At 48.6% G+C, this 17,799-nt stretch overlaps 1 protein-coding gene across 1 annotated transcript in view; it reads left to right on the top strand.

The window, feature by feature from the left end:
* The window catches only part of LOC116940015 (transmembrane protein 178B-like), a 159,766-nt gene extending 142,689 nt beyond the window's left edge, over positions 1–17,077 (top strand). The window contains exons 3-4 of the mRNA XM_032949215.2: positions 3,473–3,610; positions 8,174–17,077. Of these exons, the coding sequence (XP_032805106.1) occupies positions 3,473–3,610; positions 8,174–8,436 (401 nt within the window). The 3' untranslated portion in view covers positions 8,437–17,077. The remainder of the gene's footprint in view (positions 1–3,472; positions 3,611–8,173) is intronic.
* The last annotated feature ends 722 nt before the right edge of the window (positions 17,078–17,799 follow it).

Below are 17,799 nucleotides of genomic sequence, written 5' to 3'. Positions count from 1 at the left end.
TCGTGCCAGGGCGAGGCGGTTGGTTGATATGATTTACATGTCATTGCATGCTGCCGATTCGTTGCCTCGGGAATGAGGCCAATTGTAATGTCGCCTTCCGAAAGCATTGACGTTGCTCTACTTATTTTAAGATGCTGCCACGGCGATGGCGGCGGTGGTGGTGTAATGGTTCGCAGCATCTACAGGTAGCCTATTCGACTGGTTCTCCCGGCTCATCAGTTGCAACAACGGGGGGCAAGCTTCTTAAATGCCCCGTACCAGAGCCTCTGTCCACCCAGCAGCATAAATGAGTTCAACCACTGTTGGGGCGATCGGCTGGGTCACTTGCGGTGGGACTACAACGTGTGGATGCTCCCACCTCTTTCAAAAGGCCAGGCGAGTGTGGAAGAATAGCCTAAATACCCTCCGGAGGGGCACTAGAGAGCTGCCGCTTCTGAAGATCCTTCCACCAGCAGTGGCGTGGGCTGCACCCTCCGCTTGAACCTTTTACCCTCTTTGTCTCGGACGTCGTTCGCGTCCTTCTCCCCCGACAACTCTCGTTCCTCGCGCGTTTGCGAGAGTAGCCGTTTGCCGCTGTCGTTTTGATTATTATTACTTGGAATGGGCCATAATGGAAAGTGCCAGGAAGGTCTTTGATTAAAACCAATCAAAGTAGGCCATTGATCAAATGCAATGGAGTCCACCCAAGCGAGGAAGAGCATCAGGCTAATTTTCAGAGAAGGAAACCACATTGATTTCCGCGCCCCCCTCGTAAGAATGATTAGCCAGGACATATAATATATTGGGGCAATAACGCGATTTTTAAATTCAGCTAATACAACAGCTAATAGACCTCCGTGGGCTGCGAAAGATAAAATTGGCCCTTTGGGTCTCGGGCTTTCTTTTGAAATATCAACCACGTGGTTTTATTTATTTTGAAAAAAAAATCATCCCTCTGTTTCTGCCGTCAACAAACAACGCACACACCAAGATTAATTTTTCTATTCCTGTAAAGGACTGGAAGGAAAGTGGAGAATTTAACTTTAACTTCCCGTTATTCTACTCGGGCACCGAAACATGAATAAAATATCAGACGAATAATTTAATTTAAGCCGTGCCTCTCAAGCAGAGGCAGACTAGTGACGAGTGAGCGAGTGAGTGGAAGATCAGGCATCCGAATGATAATACATAAATAATAATAATATTAATAAAGCCTTTTCGCCATTGTTGAGTAGCAGAAATCCGTCTAATTTAAAATGAAGAATACACAACATTTCAACCCATTAATATAACAGGTTATGTGGATAACAGGAACGGTGGTGGTGTTGGTCGCACAGACGATAGTGATATTGGCAGTAATGGTTATAGCGACGGCTGTTGATGGTAGTGATAATGATGTCAGTGGTGATGATTATTGTGGTGGTGATGATGAGGATGAAGAAGATTGTGATGGCTGTATTGGTGGTGATGATTACGATGATGACTGGGGGCGTTGATGGTTTTAATGACGATGCCTGCCATGGTTTTCGCGCTGGGCATGGTGGTAGCAATAACAATGTTGATGGTTCAAGTGGTGGTTATGGTCGTAACTTAGATGGCGTTGTTGATGGTAATAGCGATTTCTGTGCTATTAGCAATGTAAATGATGACAATTAATTAAATCAATTATTATGCTCACAAATACGTGCATTGAATCACACAGCGAGGAATCTATTATTTAGAATTCAGGAAAATATCATGCAAATGAACGTATGCACTAATAGACCAAGACATCACGAATAATACAGAAGAATATGCATTGCAGATGATACGAGCGAGACAAGGCAATTCTTGCAATGAATCATGACCCACCAAATTGGAGCAAAGCATCGACACAATGGGAGAAATGAATTGGCACATGCGTTCAATGAGAGCGGTGGTGATAGCATTGTAGCAATGACGCTGTGACGGTGGTGATGATGACGTTACTGATGGCGGCGGTGGCGATGATGATAAACTCGCTCATGGTGTTGGTGGTGGTGGTGATTATGACGTCGCTAATGGTGGCGGTGGCGATTATGACGTCCCTAATGGTGGCGGTGGTGATTGTGATATCGCTAATGGTGGTGATGGCGATTATGACGTCGCTAATGGTGGCGATGGCGATTATGACGTCACTAATGGTGGCGATGGCGATTATGACGTCACTAATGGTGGCGATGGCGATTATGACGTGGCTAATGGTGGCAATGGCGATTATGACGTGGCTAATGGTGGCGATGGCGATTATGACGTGGCTAATGGTGGCAATGGGGATTATGACGTCGCTAATGGTGGCGATGGCGGTTATGACGTCGCTAATGGTGGCGATGGCGGTTATGACGTCGCTAATGGTGGCGATGGCGATTATGACGTCGCTAATGGTGGCGATGGCGATTATGACGTCGCTAATGGTGGCGGTGGCGATTATGACGTCGCTAATGGTGGCGATGGCGATTATGACGTCGCTAATGGTGGCGGTGGCGATTATGATGTCGCTAATGGTGGCGGTGGCGATTATGACGTCGCTAATGGTGGCGGTGGCGATTATGACGTCGCTAATGGTGGCGGTGGCGATTATGACGTCGCTGATGGTGGCGATGGCGATTATGACGTCGCTAATGGTGGCGATGGCGGTTATGACGTCGCTAATGGTGGCGATGGCGGTTATGACGTCGCTAATGGTGGCGATGGCGATTATGACGTCGCTAATGGTGGCGATGGCGATTATGACGTCGCTAATGGTGGCGGTGGCGATTATGACGTCGCTAATGGTGGCGATGGCGATTATGACGTCGCTAATGGTGGCGGTGGCGATTATGACGTCGCTAATGGTGGCGGTGGCGATTATGACGTCGCTAATGGTGGCGGTGGCGATTATGACGTCGCTAATGGTGGCGGTGGCGATTATGACGTCGCTGATGGTGGCGGTGGCGATTATGACGTCGCTAATGGTGGCGGTGGCGATTATGACGTCGCTAATGGTGGCGGTGGGGATTATGGCGTCGCTAATGGTGGCGATGGCGATTGTGACGTCACTAATGGTGGCGATGGCGATTATGACGTCGCTAATGGTGGCGATGGCGATTATGACGTCGCTAATGGTGGCGATGGCGGTTATGACGTCGCTAATGGTGGCGATGGCGATTATGACGTCGCTAATGGTGGCGGTGGCGATTATGACGTCGCTAATGGTGGCGTGATGATTATGACGTCGCTAATGGTGGCGGTGGGGATTATGACGTCGCTAATGGTGGCGGTGGCGATTATGACGTCGCTAATGGTGGCGGTGGCGATTATGACGTCGCTAATGGTGGCGTGATGATTATGACGTCGCTAATGGTGGCGGTGGGGATTATGGCCTCGCTAATGGTGGTGGTGATGATTATGACGTCGCTTATGGTGGCGGTGGTAACGGTGGTGATGATGTCGTTACTAACGGTGGTGGCCATGTTGTGTGCGTGCTGTCGACCAGACCTGCGGCGCATGACGGCGGGCTTCCTGGGAATGGCGGTGGCGATCCTGCTGTTCGGCTGGGTGCTAGGCGTGCTGGGATGCTGCTGGGAGAGGGGACTCATGCAGTACGTGGCCGGCCTGCTCTTCCTCATGGGCGGTGAGACGCTCGCACGCTCCTTTTGCACGCTCCCTCCGCACGTACACAAGCACGCTCCACACGCATGCTCACACAAGCACGCGCACAATCAACACGAACGCTCCCTCCGCATGCACGCGCGCAAGCATACTCCGCAGGCACCTCACAATCCCCGCGCACACAAGCACGCTCTGCACGCACGTGCTCACACGAGCATGCACACGAGGACACTCCGTGTGCACGTTCCCTCCGCACGCACACAAGCATGCTCCGCATCTTCACGCAAGCAACACTCTGCATGTATGCTCACGCAAGCGAGCACCTGCCCGGGTCACCCCATTCGCTGGTCAGCTCTTTCAATTTTTTGTCTTTCCCCACGCTTAATTTTTTTCCATCAGCGGCACATGTCGTGAGATGGTGCATCCATTTGGGTCTCTCGCAGAGCAGTGCAACCCCTGCTGTTCGAAAACACAGGCCCGCTTCTGAGATCGACATCGGTTATTTCATGATACCGTGCTGTACGCAAGTAGGCAGCAAGTCTTGAAGCGGCTTCGAGTGATCTCTCGCCGATCCACATTGATCCGCCTTGGTGGATTATGATCGAATAATTCCCCCCCCTGCCTAGCCCCCCGCACGACGAGACCCAGTCGTGGGTTGACGGTGAGGGTTGTACAGTAAGGGTTGTAGCAGTACATATAAACATGCAGGGGATTGTAAGTGCTCGAGGAGTCGGCTATTCACAATACAAATGATTGTGCGATCTGGCAGAAGGAAGGAAGCGATGATGAAGTGTGGTGGTGGTGGTAGTGGTAATGGCATCAATGGCATGGTCCATGATGACCCATTGACCTTGAACTCAAGTGCCTCCCCACCCACCCCAATGAGCTGCCTATTAATCAGTCGCATCTGAGAAATAAGTGACTACCTTAGTAGGCTTTGCCTGGTAGGATGGGGATGGTTTAGTTTAATTTGTATGTGTTTGGGTAATTTGTTTACCTTTGCTGTACTTTGCACGACTATCGTATTTTTTGTATTGTTTGTTGTTGTGGCGTTCTTACCCGCCCCTGCTGGACATCTGTGAAAAAGAGCTTTATAGCTCATCGGATTCCTCCAGTATAAATAAATATTCTGATTCTGAGGGCGGGGGTGGAGTTTACAGGAGGCACTGTGGATTCATTCGGGGTTGCACGGCACCCCCCCCCCCCCACCACCAACCAGAGGAGCAGTAACACTCTGGAAGTTGGCGGTGTCCTCCGTGATGAGGGAATGGTTCCCGGTGGTGACGGATCCGTGAAGCGCCACGCGACTCTTGGTCACAGCTTACAGGAGGAGGCGGCCTCTGTTGTTACATCGACATTTCATCTGTTGGCTCCTGAACTCAGTGCTGAGGCTCCCGTTAGCGCGCCGCCGTGTGTGCATAGCTTCCGCCGGCAGCACGATTGGCATCTTTCTGTCGCACGGTTGAAGGGATCCCAAACCCAACATGATTTTTGTCCAACATTTGTGGGAGTCTCTTGGTCATATCTTTAAAAAAAATGCTGGGGACGGGGGGAGTCCAAGCACACACGACACCTGCAGTGGCTGGGCCCCTACGACCCCCCAAATGCCCCCCCCCCCACCCACATAAATCATCCACTGGTTCACATCCAAAGCCCACCCTTGCCTGCACGTGTGGTGTGCAAACCACGCAGCACGAACGGGGCTGCTGCGGGGTTCTGAATGGGCCTGTCAACGCACATGCCGATAGAGGATTACAACAACAACAACAAAATTATCAATCAAAGTTCCCAATCGTTCAGGGTTCACCACTGAAGCCTTAGTACGTGCTCCTTACCGCGACGCCACAGCCACGTCCTTGACCGCGTCGGTGGCGCCGTCACACTTCATCACGTGACACTTCATCACGTGACACTTCATCGCGTGACACTTCATCGCGTGACGCTTCATCACGTGACGCTTCATCACGTGACACTTCATCGCGTGACGCTTCATCGCGTGACGCTTCATCGCGTGACGCTTCATCGCGTGACACTTCATCGCGTGACGCTTCATCGCGTGACGCTTCATCGCGTGACGCTTCATCGCGTGACGCTTCATCGCGTAACGCTTCATCACGTGACGCTTCATCGCGTGACGCTTCATCGCTATTAGTTTGTTGTTCTCTTCCACTGCCGTGCACCTCCGTTTAGCGCGCTTGGCTACGTGCGGTGTGAAAGAAGTTCATCGTGCGCACAGAACACGTCGTCGCGTCCCGCGCCTCCCTTGTTTTGGCTTCCTCGGCGGCGACGTCGTGATTTACGGAATGACATCGGCGCAGACGCACGCGCAATCACGGCGGCCGGTCGTTAAACTGGTGACATTTCCACATTCCCTTATTATATCACCGATGCTAACAGCGCGCCCCATAAATCACCTCAATTAGTCATAATTGATGTGCGGTGTGTGGCGTGTGGTGTGCGTTTTTTTATTGTATCAAGTTGCTAAAGAGACTGCCAGGCACTTCGTTGATTTAGACGGTATGAGCGTGTGGAGAGAAAGAAACCCGTTAACTGTGAAGGTTGTGCTTGCTGCCACGGCACGCGCATCACGGCAATATCAGTGTCTTTATTAGGTGTTGCGAAAGAATGAAATGCGATCTAATTACAAGCGTGTTTTGCCGAGACCACGAGGCCTCGGGAAATTAATTTGTGCCACTTTCAGCCTAACTACATGTACATTGCTCACTCGAACCGCAAGCTAAATGTCACGATGACATTAAGGAAATGGAACGACATGGAAAATAAATTTACCATTATCAATGCAAGGGTTGATTTAACCAATGGCCCCCTACTAACAAGACAGGACTCGTTTATAGAAATGAAATGATTCAATACCCCTGCACCACGGTGGCGAGATGTTAACTACCTCGCCTCATAATCAGGAGGTCGTGGGTTAAATCCCGATCCTGATACCTGCATAGTTGGAGTTTGCACGTCTCTCTCCCCGTGTGGATATTTCTCCGGATCCTCCGGTTTTGGCCTCCATGTTTAGAAACGTACGTTTAGAGTATTTGGCTGCTATAAATGTCCACATGATAAGCCACTTTGTTGAGCTATCATTTGTGGCGAGGTCACTTCTGAGAAAGAGCAATTTAGTAATTCAGTGAGTCTTACCTATTTTAAAAAAAGCGTATTTATATTTTAACCTCCTGTAAAGCAATTCTACGATTTGCCACAATTCTTGATTTCCATTCAGTGCAATAATAGTTCCTCTTTTGTCTCGTTGTTACCATCTCATAAGTATTATTTGTTGTTTCTTTTCTCTTTCGCTAGTCCCCTTTTGTTCGCTCCGTTACGCCTAATTGTAACGTTATTGGAGATAATTAGTTGTTATGACGGGAGATTTGATAACTCTGCCAAGAGCGTCTTCATCTTTTGGCATGGCGTTTGGAAAAATCAGCAGGGCTACAAATTGTCAAGTTAAATTTTGTGAGCCAGTCCACGGCATCCGGGGATGACAGCCGAGTGGCGTGGTCCACTTGTTCCAACAGCATACAGCTTTGTTGCGTTGGGGCAGTCGTCAGGGATATGCATTGAGATGATTTATATTATTTTACTGCTATAAATGTCAAAATTATGGGCCGTTTTGTTGAGCTAACATTTGTGGCCAAGTCACTTCTGAGAAATAAGTTAATACGTCAGTGGGCTTTTGCCTGGTAGGCTGGGGATGAATTAGTTTTATTTGTATGCCCTTTGGGTGATTTGTTTATCTTTCTTGTACCTTGCACTACTATCACGTGTTTGTAACTGTTTGTTGTTGTAACTTTTTTTACCTGGCCCGACTGGACATCTGTGAAAGAGAGGTTTACAGCTCATCGGATTCCTCCTCCAGTATAAATAAAGATTCTGACTCTGATATGCCTCATTGTTTGCACCTCACTGCAGTCGCAGTCTGGCGAGTCATTGAATCCTATCATGAGCGTAAAAATATCGTTGCATGCCCCAGTGTTTGACTCCCATCTCTCACGATGGCACTTGGCCAATGTCAATTTCAACTGGAGTGTGGCTAGGTTAATGTGAACTTGAACAAGACCAAATTAATTTGTCCTCCCCAATATGCAATCCGGGTGGAACGGTAGCCTCACTGTACCATGAACTCCAGCGACCTCCGTTTGATTCACGACCACAGCTAACATCATTGTTGAGCGACGCTTGAAATCGGTAATCAATCACTAAGGAGGCGAGTTCAAATCCTGGTTGGGAGTGGACTCGGCCCATCATCCCGCCGGGCTGAATTTAACGAGTACCACTTTGTGGGAAGATCATCAGCAGTTGCTGCATGAATAGATGTGCCCCCACAGCAGAAACGTGCCACATCCACCACTGGCCTAGGGCTGTGACCACGGGAGATCAGCACCACCCCAATATTCATTTCAGGAGGAAATGGCCGAGTTGTATTTAAATGTTAAACGTCTATCATCAACACACCCAGCGGGGGTCTCCAACACAGACGATCGCTGGCGCCCTGTGGTCTCGTTCAAGACACGAAGACTCGGTGACCTTTGCCCGTCTGTCTCATTGTATCCCCCTCCCCCTCTCTTCCCAGGCACCTTCTGCATCATCTCGCTGTGCACGTGCGTGGCCGGCATCAACTTCGAGCTGTCACGATACCCGCGCGGCCTCTACGGCCTGCCGCCGGACGTCACGCACGGCTACGGCTGGTCCATGTTCTGCGCGTGGGGCGGCTTGGGGCTCACGCTCCTGGCCGGCTTCTTCTGCACGCTGGCGCCCTCCGTGCAGATCCCCACCAGCGCCCCGGCGAGCGTCGCCGGCTCGCCAAAGCCCCGACCAGAAAACGGCGCCGTGTGATCTCCGAGCGGCCGTTCTCCCGCCGGTCCGGTCGGCCGGTTCCGCCAGGTTCCGTCCGTCGTCTGAACGAACACCCCCCACCCCTCACGGCTCGCCGTCTAGGGTTACCACCTCTCTGAGATACAACAGCAACAACGACAACGGAAAAACCGGGAACACTCCGAGGGAAGAAGATTATCTCTCACAATGCCGAGAGTGGGCAGAGCTACGGTGTAAACGCGTTGCCTCTCAAGTGCGCTTGCGCTATTTACGCATCGGACTAAAAGCGAGGCTCTTAGCGTCCTGGCGCAGACTTGCAGATTTGCCTCAAAAAAGAAGATGATCCTGGGCAAACCGGGATAGGTGGCAACCCTATCGCCATCCTGCGTCTTTGTGGAGTGGAATGTCCGGCCTGGCCCGTCTTCTTTGCCTTTGCGATTCCACTCTCGATTGTTGCCTCTGTGACAGCGGAGGCTGGGATGGACGCCACCTTCTTCTTCTTCGAGTGTGCAGGCAGTGCAACTGCACAAGAGGTCAACAGGTCAGAGGGGCTCCAGGCGCCAGGCTATGAAGAAGGGGGAGGGGGGGGGAATTGGACAGGGGGGAGGCCCCCCATTTCGTAATTTGCACCAGGGCCCCATGTCAAACACGCTCATGCCAATGGCTATCTTCGTCTTGAAACCATCTTAACATGGAGGCCCCGTGCTATTGAGAACGTGCTGGGCATGCAGATGCGAGGATTATGAAACCATGCGCTCTATGCCATCCAGAGATGGGCTGCGTTAAACGACTGTGTCGAGCAAAGGCAAAAATGTGTCGGGGAACCCTAAAGATGTACGCAGGAATTGAGACACCTGACTTTCACGCTCGCGGACCGGGGTAGCGGAGCTGGCAAGGAAACGCATCGCTTGACCGTGAAAAAGCCTTGAGTAACCGGACGGTCTTGCACATCTGAATTCGCAAGACTAAAATGTCGTGGCTTCAATGACCCCCATCCCAACGCAATCACGATGACTCCCTGTATTATTATTTCCTCCCCTCCCCCCCCCAACCCCAACTCGCGTGCGCTTGACCAATTCGGTGCAGCCGGGTCGGGGAGAAGGAGTGCGGCGCGACCTCGCGCAGAACGAAGGGTGCCATCGAAGAAGAAGAAGAGCCACCGGCGCCGCCGCTGCCGCCCGTTACCCGGCATAATTAACGCGTCACGTTAACCCAGGCGCGGGGCTTCCCCTCGTCAGCGGCGACCTGAGAGCCGCGCGTTAACGAGCTCATCTCGGACGGACTCCTCTTAACGGGACGTGCGCTCTGCGGTACCCTCCCCCCCCCCTTCTCCGGACGCCGGGCCGCGCACCGCACTTGGCGGTTGCCCTGGCCCCGCTGCCCCCGCTGCCCCCGCTGCCCCCGCTGCCCCCGCTGCCCCCGCTGCCCCCGCTGCCCCCGCTGCCCCCGCTGCCCCCGCTACCGCAGCCACCGCCGCAAAACGCCCCTGACCCCATTACCATGCGGAGGCATTAAAGAAACGCTGAAAGCATGCAACTGTCGTTCATGTCGGCATTCGGTAACGAGACGGTTTAACCTTACAGAAGGTCGCGGCAAATAGCGGCCGCGCTCCGCTATAATGGGCGTTGGTGGCGGGAGGGGGGGGAGGGGGGCTGGAGGGGTGGGGGGTCCGTCGCGCCAAATGACGCGGGTCCCCCGTAGGCGGTTGTTGGCGCTGAATGGCCTCGCTGATCTTTTCATCTGTTGGAGTGCCGTGGAAACTGTGCAAATGATCTGTTCGGACAGGAAGAAAGAAAAAAAAGCACGTCTTCTTCGTCCTCTCAGACGTGTTCGATTGCGAAACGTAGGGGAGTTTTAGTTTTACTATGAAGCTCCCCCCACCCCACCTGTCCCCCCTAAGCATCCACCTCCCACTCCTCCCCCCCGCCGACCAAAGGGGACTTGCAAATGGTTAAAAATGCATCTTGAGCGGGCGCGTGTGCGTCCCGAGATTATGCAGCGCACACTTAAGCGTATTGCCGGCGAAGGGAGGGAATGAAAGCCTGACCTTATGCTGTGGCATTAAAACAAGCGACAACATCCTTACACTCTGCATTTCGCGATAGACACGGGGGATTTGTATTCATGACAGCTCCCCGAGCAGAGCCTTGTTTACGACAGACCGGCCGATCCGCGGCTCTCTGCTCACCTAGAGTCTACCTTAGGGGAAATGTCAGCCCTTTTTGTCCCTTGAACAGTGGGCCTGGGAGAGATGCCTTCGTCAATTTTTAATGAAATATATCCAAGCCACCATGGGTGTGCGAAATAAGGGAGAGACAGAGAGAGATGAAGGTAAAAAAAATGAAAACCGATGCAGTAAGAAAACAAACCTTATTGCGAACAATAATATTTCGGCGCACACCTGAGAAGAATCGCAACAAAGTTAGCGATTTCCCCGACAAGGATTAAGCTCCATGAACCGTAAACGCAGAGTACAGAACTCCTGTTAGCCATGAATATTGTTATACGCAGGGCTATCCGCGATTTTACCGCACTTATCCAATGTGAAAAATTGTGGATAACCCACAGAGAATAGTACGAAACTACATGTGACGCCTCTTTATCTGCTATTAAATAGCGGATAACAGAAAGCCACTTCACAGGAAAATGATGGCAAATATCACGTCAAAATAATAATATACACAATTCTCTAACACGCACATATTTCGTGAATCAGACGCATTGTTCAATCGATAACTCGGCAGCGCAGCTCTATTTTTATTCCTATAATCTGCGTTGATCATTGATGATCACAGATCATAGGAAGAATAGTACCGCAGATAACACTATGTAACACGATTTTTGTTCCTAGGTAGTAAGTTTTATTTTCTAATTGCTTATGCCTCAATAGTACAGAAAATGGCTATTTTTCCCCACAAACTTTGCTTTTGTGACCAGGACTTTACGTGAAGGAGTGACACATGCACACCACGTTTTTCTCATTGAAAATAGGTACATTTCTAAATATCATTGTCCTGGTCACAAAAGCAAAGTTTGTGGGGAATAATAGCCATTTTCTGTACTTTTGAGGCATAAGCAATTGGAAAATAACACTTACTACCCTAGGAACAAAAAGAATGGTTTTGTTACACAGTGTAATGACTATTTTTGCAGGCCCTACAGCTCCCGGGGATGATAGGGTCAGGGGTAAGGGGAGTGCTCCTGTGATATGAATCTGGCCCATAGCTATTCCATTGGGAATAGGGTAAGGTGCTCAATGTCACCGGAATTTCCATGCGGATATCGTTTGGTAGCACTCTTCACTGCACAGAATTTGTTTTTGCTCCAATGCTGTTTTCGTATTCTGTAAAAAATAATAGGGGGGGAGGGGGGTGGAAACGTGAGATTTAAATCAGACTTCATAAGCAGTTGTGCCGGGCGTTATGTGTTTCGACAAGGTTCAAATCTACAGATGCATTATATATATGAAACGTTGATGTGTAATGTACATTGCATATACATTGTGTTATCGTGGCTCACACAGTAAATGGTGAAAGCGTTTTTTTTTAATCGATGGAGGCGCGCACACAAGCGAAGCGGCGGAACGAGGTGGTGTAGCTTTAATGAGCGTAGAGTTTGCTTGGCGGGGTGAAGATTATTAGAACGAAAAGTGGAGGCCGTTAAAGTTTAGGGGTATTGTCTCACAGCGGTGTCTCACATCCAATATGCAAACCGCCAGCGCATTCCGAGTTTTTATGCTGCATACAAAACAACGTTTGTCTCTTCGGACACAAAACCTTTCTACGGTAGAGTGAAAAGGAATATAATTAGTTTTGTTCTCCAACGATTTTCCCACCAATTTTGGTTTTTCAACGGTTTCATTCGCATTTTTTCGCAAGTCGTGGTTGAGATTGACTGCGAGTTATGCGTGGGGGGGGGGGGTAGTAACAGTGTCGAGTGTGGGTGCTCACCACCTCTCGCAAAGTGTCTGACCAGCGTGGAAGATCAGGCTAAAAGTAAGCCCTCTCGAAGGGGGGTTTTGCTACCAGGGGCATGGTCCAGGTGTCTTGTGACCACCAATTTTTTTATTCTCTAAAACGTGATACTATTTTTGAAAGTAAGGTTTATTTAAAACAGAAGTGAATATGCAAAGGGGGAATAAAAACTATATTGGGGGTTAATTTTTTTTATTTTGTGGGGGGGGGGGGGGTCACAGGACATCTGAACCACCCTGTCTAGCTCCGCTCCATGACTTCGGTTAGACATCTATACCGCCCTCTAGTGGGGAGACCTGTCCGCCAGGAGCGGCGGTCGCAGCCGTTCATGGGGCTGCAGACACGCAGAAAACACTTTCACAATAAATTAAATCATGGATAATTGTCACTATGAAATCATCTGAGGTATATATGAATATTCTGCAGGCCTGAGGCTGTGTTCGTTTAGTTGTTTTGAATGAGCGCACAGTGGTGTTATTTTGCTGTGTGTTGTTGATTCTTGGGGAATGAGCCTGGAAGAGCTGGTGGGCGGGGAGAGGGAACGGAACTCTGAAGCAAAACCAAATGAACGCCTCATTGTTATTTTGTGCAGTCGTCGGTGAGTAGAAGGAGCACCGTGCCATCCCTGCGACCGAAAACGGGATTTCATTTTGAACGGCTGCAGGAACTTCAACCCAGGATCCCAAAGGTGCAAAGTGCAGTGGCCCGATACAGTCAATGTTTACTTGTGACATGGAAGGTCCCGTTTTAGCCAGTTACCCAGCTAGCTTGCAAAGGAGATCCGTGGTGCATCACCATAGAACAAGGACACCAATACAACAACGGCAACCCTTCCCCCCCCCCCCAAACCTCCCGGGCCACCCAGCTCACACTGATTGCTTGGATAATGACCCTGAGTAGTAGGTACATTGTCTCACCAAGGCGAATACATACAGAACTATACATTTTTAATGAGTAATCTTAAAATACAATGCGTTGGAAAGCGTTGATTTATTTCTATTTATGTAGCTAATTAGGGGAATTAACATAAATGCGTTAGGAACAGGCGTTGTAAACAATCACCATCAGTCGTCTTGCGTTCTCCTGTAATGTTTTCTTCTTTCGCTATCCCAGTGAGGGTACCTTACTTTTATTGCTGCATCCGCCACCGCTTGCCAAAGTAGGCAAATACAATAAATACAATAAATAGACAAAACACAGTGTGGCGTCGTAAAGCCGTTGGAAATCCTGGCAATATACCATTTTTAATGCATAAAACACCCAAATAACCTCTATTATGGATAAAACACGTCGTTTTTTTCCGTATTTGGCTCCGTAAAATATTTTTTGATGAGGCGTAAAGTTGTAAAAACACAAACAATCTAGAAGCCGCAAAAAAAAGACTCTGGGCGGTGTCTGATGGGGTCATTTTGGACGAGGACAGCGTTCATTAAACCCAATTATTATATTTTCGCCCCAAGGACTACCGCTGTGCATATATGGTGAAAACAGTAATTAAGGCACGTTCCACTTCTTCCATTTGGCGGGGCGGTTTATTTCTTTATTATTGTTCTTGTTATTTTAACCCCTAACCTTGGCTTGCGCGCAACGGACCCGCTCCATACACCTGGGCCCCTCTTTCTCGATTACACCACCACCATCACTAACCACACTGCACCACACCCACAGTGGGGGGGGGGGGGGGTTAAGACCTCAGACCCCCCCCCCGTGTGTCCCGTCGAAAGCAGGGCAGGGAGGTAAGGCTGCTCTGCTGTCACCCAGGCAAGGGGCTTCTCGTTGAGCCCCGCGCCCGCTGTGGACGTGGTGTGTAAAGGTCTTTCCGACTCCCCTGACAGGAGTAGGTTTTGCCACCTCCGAGGTAAAAGATAAATAAAACATTTTTTTTTTAATGCAAAACTATTATCCATCGCGGGAATAAGAATATCTCAAAATTTCTAGAAGAGGGGAGAAATACCATTATGAAAAAGGGCCCATTGCCCGTAACGTCACCTATTATACATTTTTTTTCTTTTTCGGCAGTGTTATTGACGAATGCGTTGAATTATTGTTACACGCCAATTGCATTCCCTTGAGCAGTGTATTACTGTATTAAACAATTGACAAACACAAATACTTTTAATGTATTTGCCTCTAAAAGGGACGATTCGGGGGGGGGGGGGAGGGTGGAACCAGAAAAGGTGGCAACAGTGGGTAACATAAACAATAACAACCCAAAAACCCTTGAATGTTTGCAGCTGTGCGTGCGATGAGTTGCGGAGTGAGAGAGGTGCACGAACTGCTGCTGCTACTACTATTGTGGATAAAATGCGGAGCCGTCGCAAGTGGCCTGGACTGGCCATGGGATGGAATGCGGTGTTGGTGATGTGGGTCGGAGCGTGGGGAGCGGTGGTGTAGCGGTTAGCGCGCTGCGCTACGAACGCGGCGACCCGAGTTCGATTCCTGCTCACGGCCAACGCAAGTGAAGATTATCTGAACCGGTCCTGGGCCTCCTCCCCTAAGTCGATTCAGCCTCAAATGAGTACCTGGTAGGGGGTGTAATTATCGTCACTGGGGAGACAAAGGTGGTCGGGCGTGGTATTGGCCACCCACCTCCTCGTGTACCGCTCCGGCCAACAGCACTCGCCCCAACAGTCAGTAAAGTCTATACGGGGGAATCTTTATCTTTTGTGGGTCGGAACAAGCACAATTACAAACACAAATGCAACATTTTCAGTCTGCTGTTAATTATAATTACTTTATGTGCTCCGGTGCATAAGCTATCATAATTTCCTTTATTTGAACTCTAGCAAGTATTTTTTTTGGCATTCTCACTTCTTCACCGGAGGCGTGCATGATTGTGACATCTGTGAGTGTGTGTATATATATAGTACATATTGCAGGTGCTTTGACTGTGAAAGATGGTGATGGCAGTAAATGTTAACCGCCAATGGGTAAACGACCTAATTAATAAGCTTGTAACCAACAACTGAGTCAGCGCCTCCCCATAATTGTGTATGGTGGAGACTTTGCGTACCTCTAAAAAACAAAACAATTATTCCGTCTCACGCGCACGCAAGAACGCCTGGCTTTTTCAGGGTCTTTGGTCAAATTTGTGTGTTTATTTATTTATTTATACGGTGTATGGGTAAAGGAACTTTAAAGGCATGTTCATATTTCATTGCTGTAAAAAATAATTTTAAGAAAATAAGAAATGTTACCGTTGTACATGCCTCCCGCTAAGCAGAGTTCACTGTGTGCATCTTCCAAGGAAAGCGGGGGGGTGGGGGGGTGGGGGGGTGGATTCTCTGTGCTTGTATGTAATCATTGTTATATTAACAATGGGTATAATTTCCGGTATCATACACAGGGTCGGTGTAAACATCACTTCATCTATAAGTTACGGGGGGGGGGGGGGTGGGGGGGCGTTGGTTTATTTATTTTCGTGAAATATAAAATGACTTGACTCTAATGCGGCTGCATTTTGAAAGTGTTTAGAACGAGTTTTTCATTATTCGGCGTTTAAACATAAACCAATTTTTTTTTATTCTTATACAAAATTAGAGCTAAAAACAAATTCGACCGTTAACAAAAAAAACTCAACACATTGGTCAATAACGCTGACTTAAAACATATATTTATATATAATTAGCAGAATTTTGGGCAATGGTCCTTCAAAGAAAATAAATTAACACTTTGGCAATTTACAGGACCTATAGTGCTATAACTATCTGGCCATGATTATACTCCACTTCCAGATTAATCAAGTCAAACAAATCTGGGTCTCACACATCTTATGTGCATGGAAATACTGGATTATGAGGACATTACCCAACTATTCTCTGATTGGAAAAAAAAAAGTCAAATAATCTGGAAAATTACATAAAACATTTTCTTTCAAACTCATTGCTAAATTTTAAGCAATTAAAAGTGCGTGTTATACAGAATTCGCTTGTAGCCAGTACAGCCAGCCAGGTATTCTCGAGTAAATTGATTTTATGGAGTCAATGTCGGTCCCACTGCTGTGTTAACTCTGCAAAAGGACTTTTAACATTGGCGTCAAGAAAGCTCCTTGTGTAAGTCAATCGATCGATCAATGTACAGTATTTAAAACCTAGGTGAGGGCCCATTGGGGGCTAAAGTCTCGTTTTAAAGGAAGGCGTTGCTCTGCTCGACTGCACATTGATTGCACATTTCAAACACAACCCATCGATTTACCGTTAAACAGAAAATAACTTCAATCAAAACTTTTCGACAATCCAGCAGCGTCCGATTCCGCCTTCCCTTCGTTGACTTTCTACGCTTACGCCATTGTGCAATTTATTTTTTTGTAATGATGAAAAAAAAGAGGACGCACACAGAGACATTTGCATTAAGCTTGACAAATGAAAAAAAAGAGTCAACGTAGAAAATATCTCTACCTTGTGTAAATATTGTTGAATAAATACCGTACTGCGTAAGTTATTACATTTTATTACGATGGTCATCTGCCTTCCCCACCCCCTCTGCCCACCTAGTTATTCACACAGATCACCCCAAGCCCCCCCCACCCCGCCACCTCTCCTGGCCAAGTAACCCTGGTTGTGTCTGTTGCCTGTTTGCCTCCCTGTGGTTGTGACCATGCAATATCCATGCATTGTTGAGGTATTGTATTGCTGTTGTGTTTCATTGTCCCGGGATGGGGCGTAAGAAATAAATCCAATTGAAGATTATCGTCGGGCCTGTTCCAATTCTTTACGTGGGATTTTGACGGGCGTTTGTCTTCAAAATCATCAGCATTGATCAATCCACTGCTGGATGAAGTCCTCGGCAAGCCGCCACCATTATTAATTATTTGCCGTTCTAACTTGCTGACCCGCTCATGCTGGACATCTGCGAAAAAGAGCCTCATAGCTCATTGGATTCCTCCAGTCAAAATAAAGACTCTGATTCTGATCTCAATCCTGAGATGTAATAATCCACCAAGCGCCTGCACACGAAGCTGATCTCACTCATCGCTCCATCTCTGTGGTGGAAAGTACCGTCGGGCGCCTTCCGCTCCCTTAGCTGTCGTGAAGTATGGTCAAGCAAAGCCCAATTACTGATGGAGAACGTGGAGACTTTCATCAGCAGTGAGTTGAATACTCCAAAGGTATCTTATGAAAATTTTGTTTGCGGTAATCTCATCGCCAATGTAACTGAACGGTTGCATCCAACAGTGGCTTCTGTTGGCCAGTCATTGCTGCAGTCTCACACTCGTACTGCAGTGAAGACAAAAATTCGGCATATACATCCAAAATTAATAAGCCTCTCACCGTGCTGTTAATGCTAATGCAGTCAGTGGCTGTGCCGAGTCATTTGCCAGCATATTTGGCTTTTAAATGTATCCAAGTTTTCGGCCGTTCAGCTTCAAAGACCTAATGGTATCTTTAAAGTCTGCTGTACGGTGCGGGGA

The sequence above is a fragment of the Petromyzon marinus genome, chromosome 7, assembly GCF_048934315.1.
Source record: "Petromyzon marinus isolate PM22_M1 ecotype Great Lakes invasive population chromosome 7, UKy_Petmar_22M1.pri1.0, whole genome shotgun sequence".
NCBI classification, from domain to species: Eukaryota; Metazoa; Chordata; class Hyperoartia; order Petromyzontiformes; family Petromyzontidae; genus Petromyzon; species Petromyzon marinus.
The sequence above is the reverse complement of the archived record's forward strand: the minus strand, read 5'-3'. Positions and strand labels throughout refer to the sequence as shown.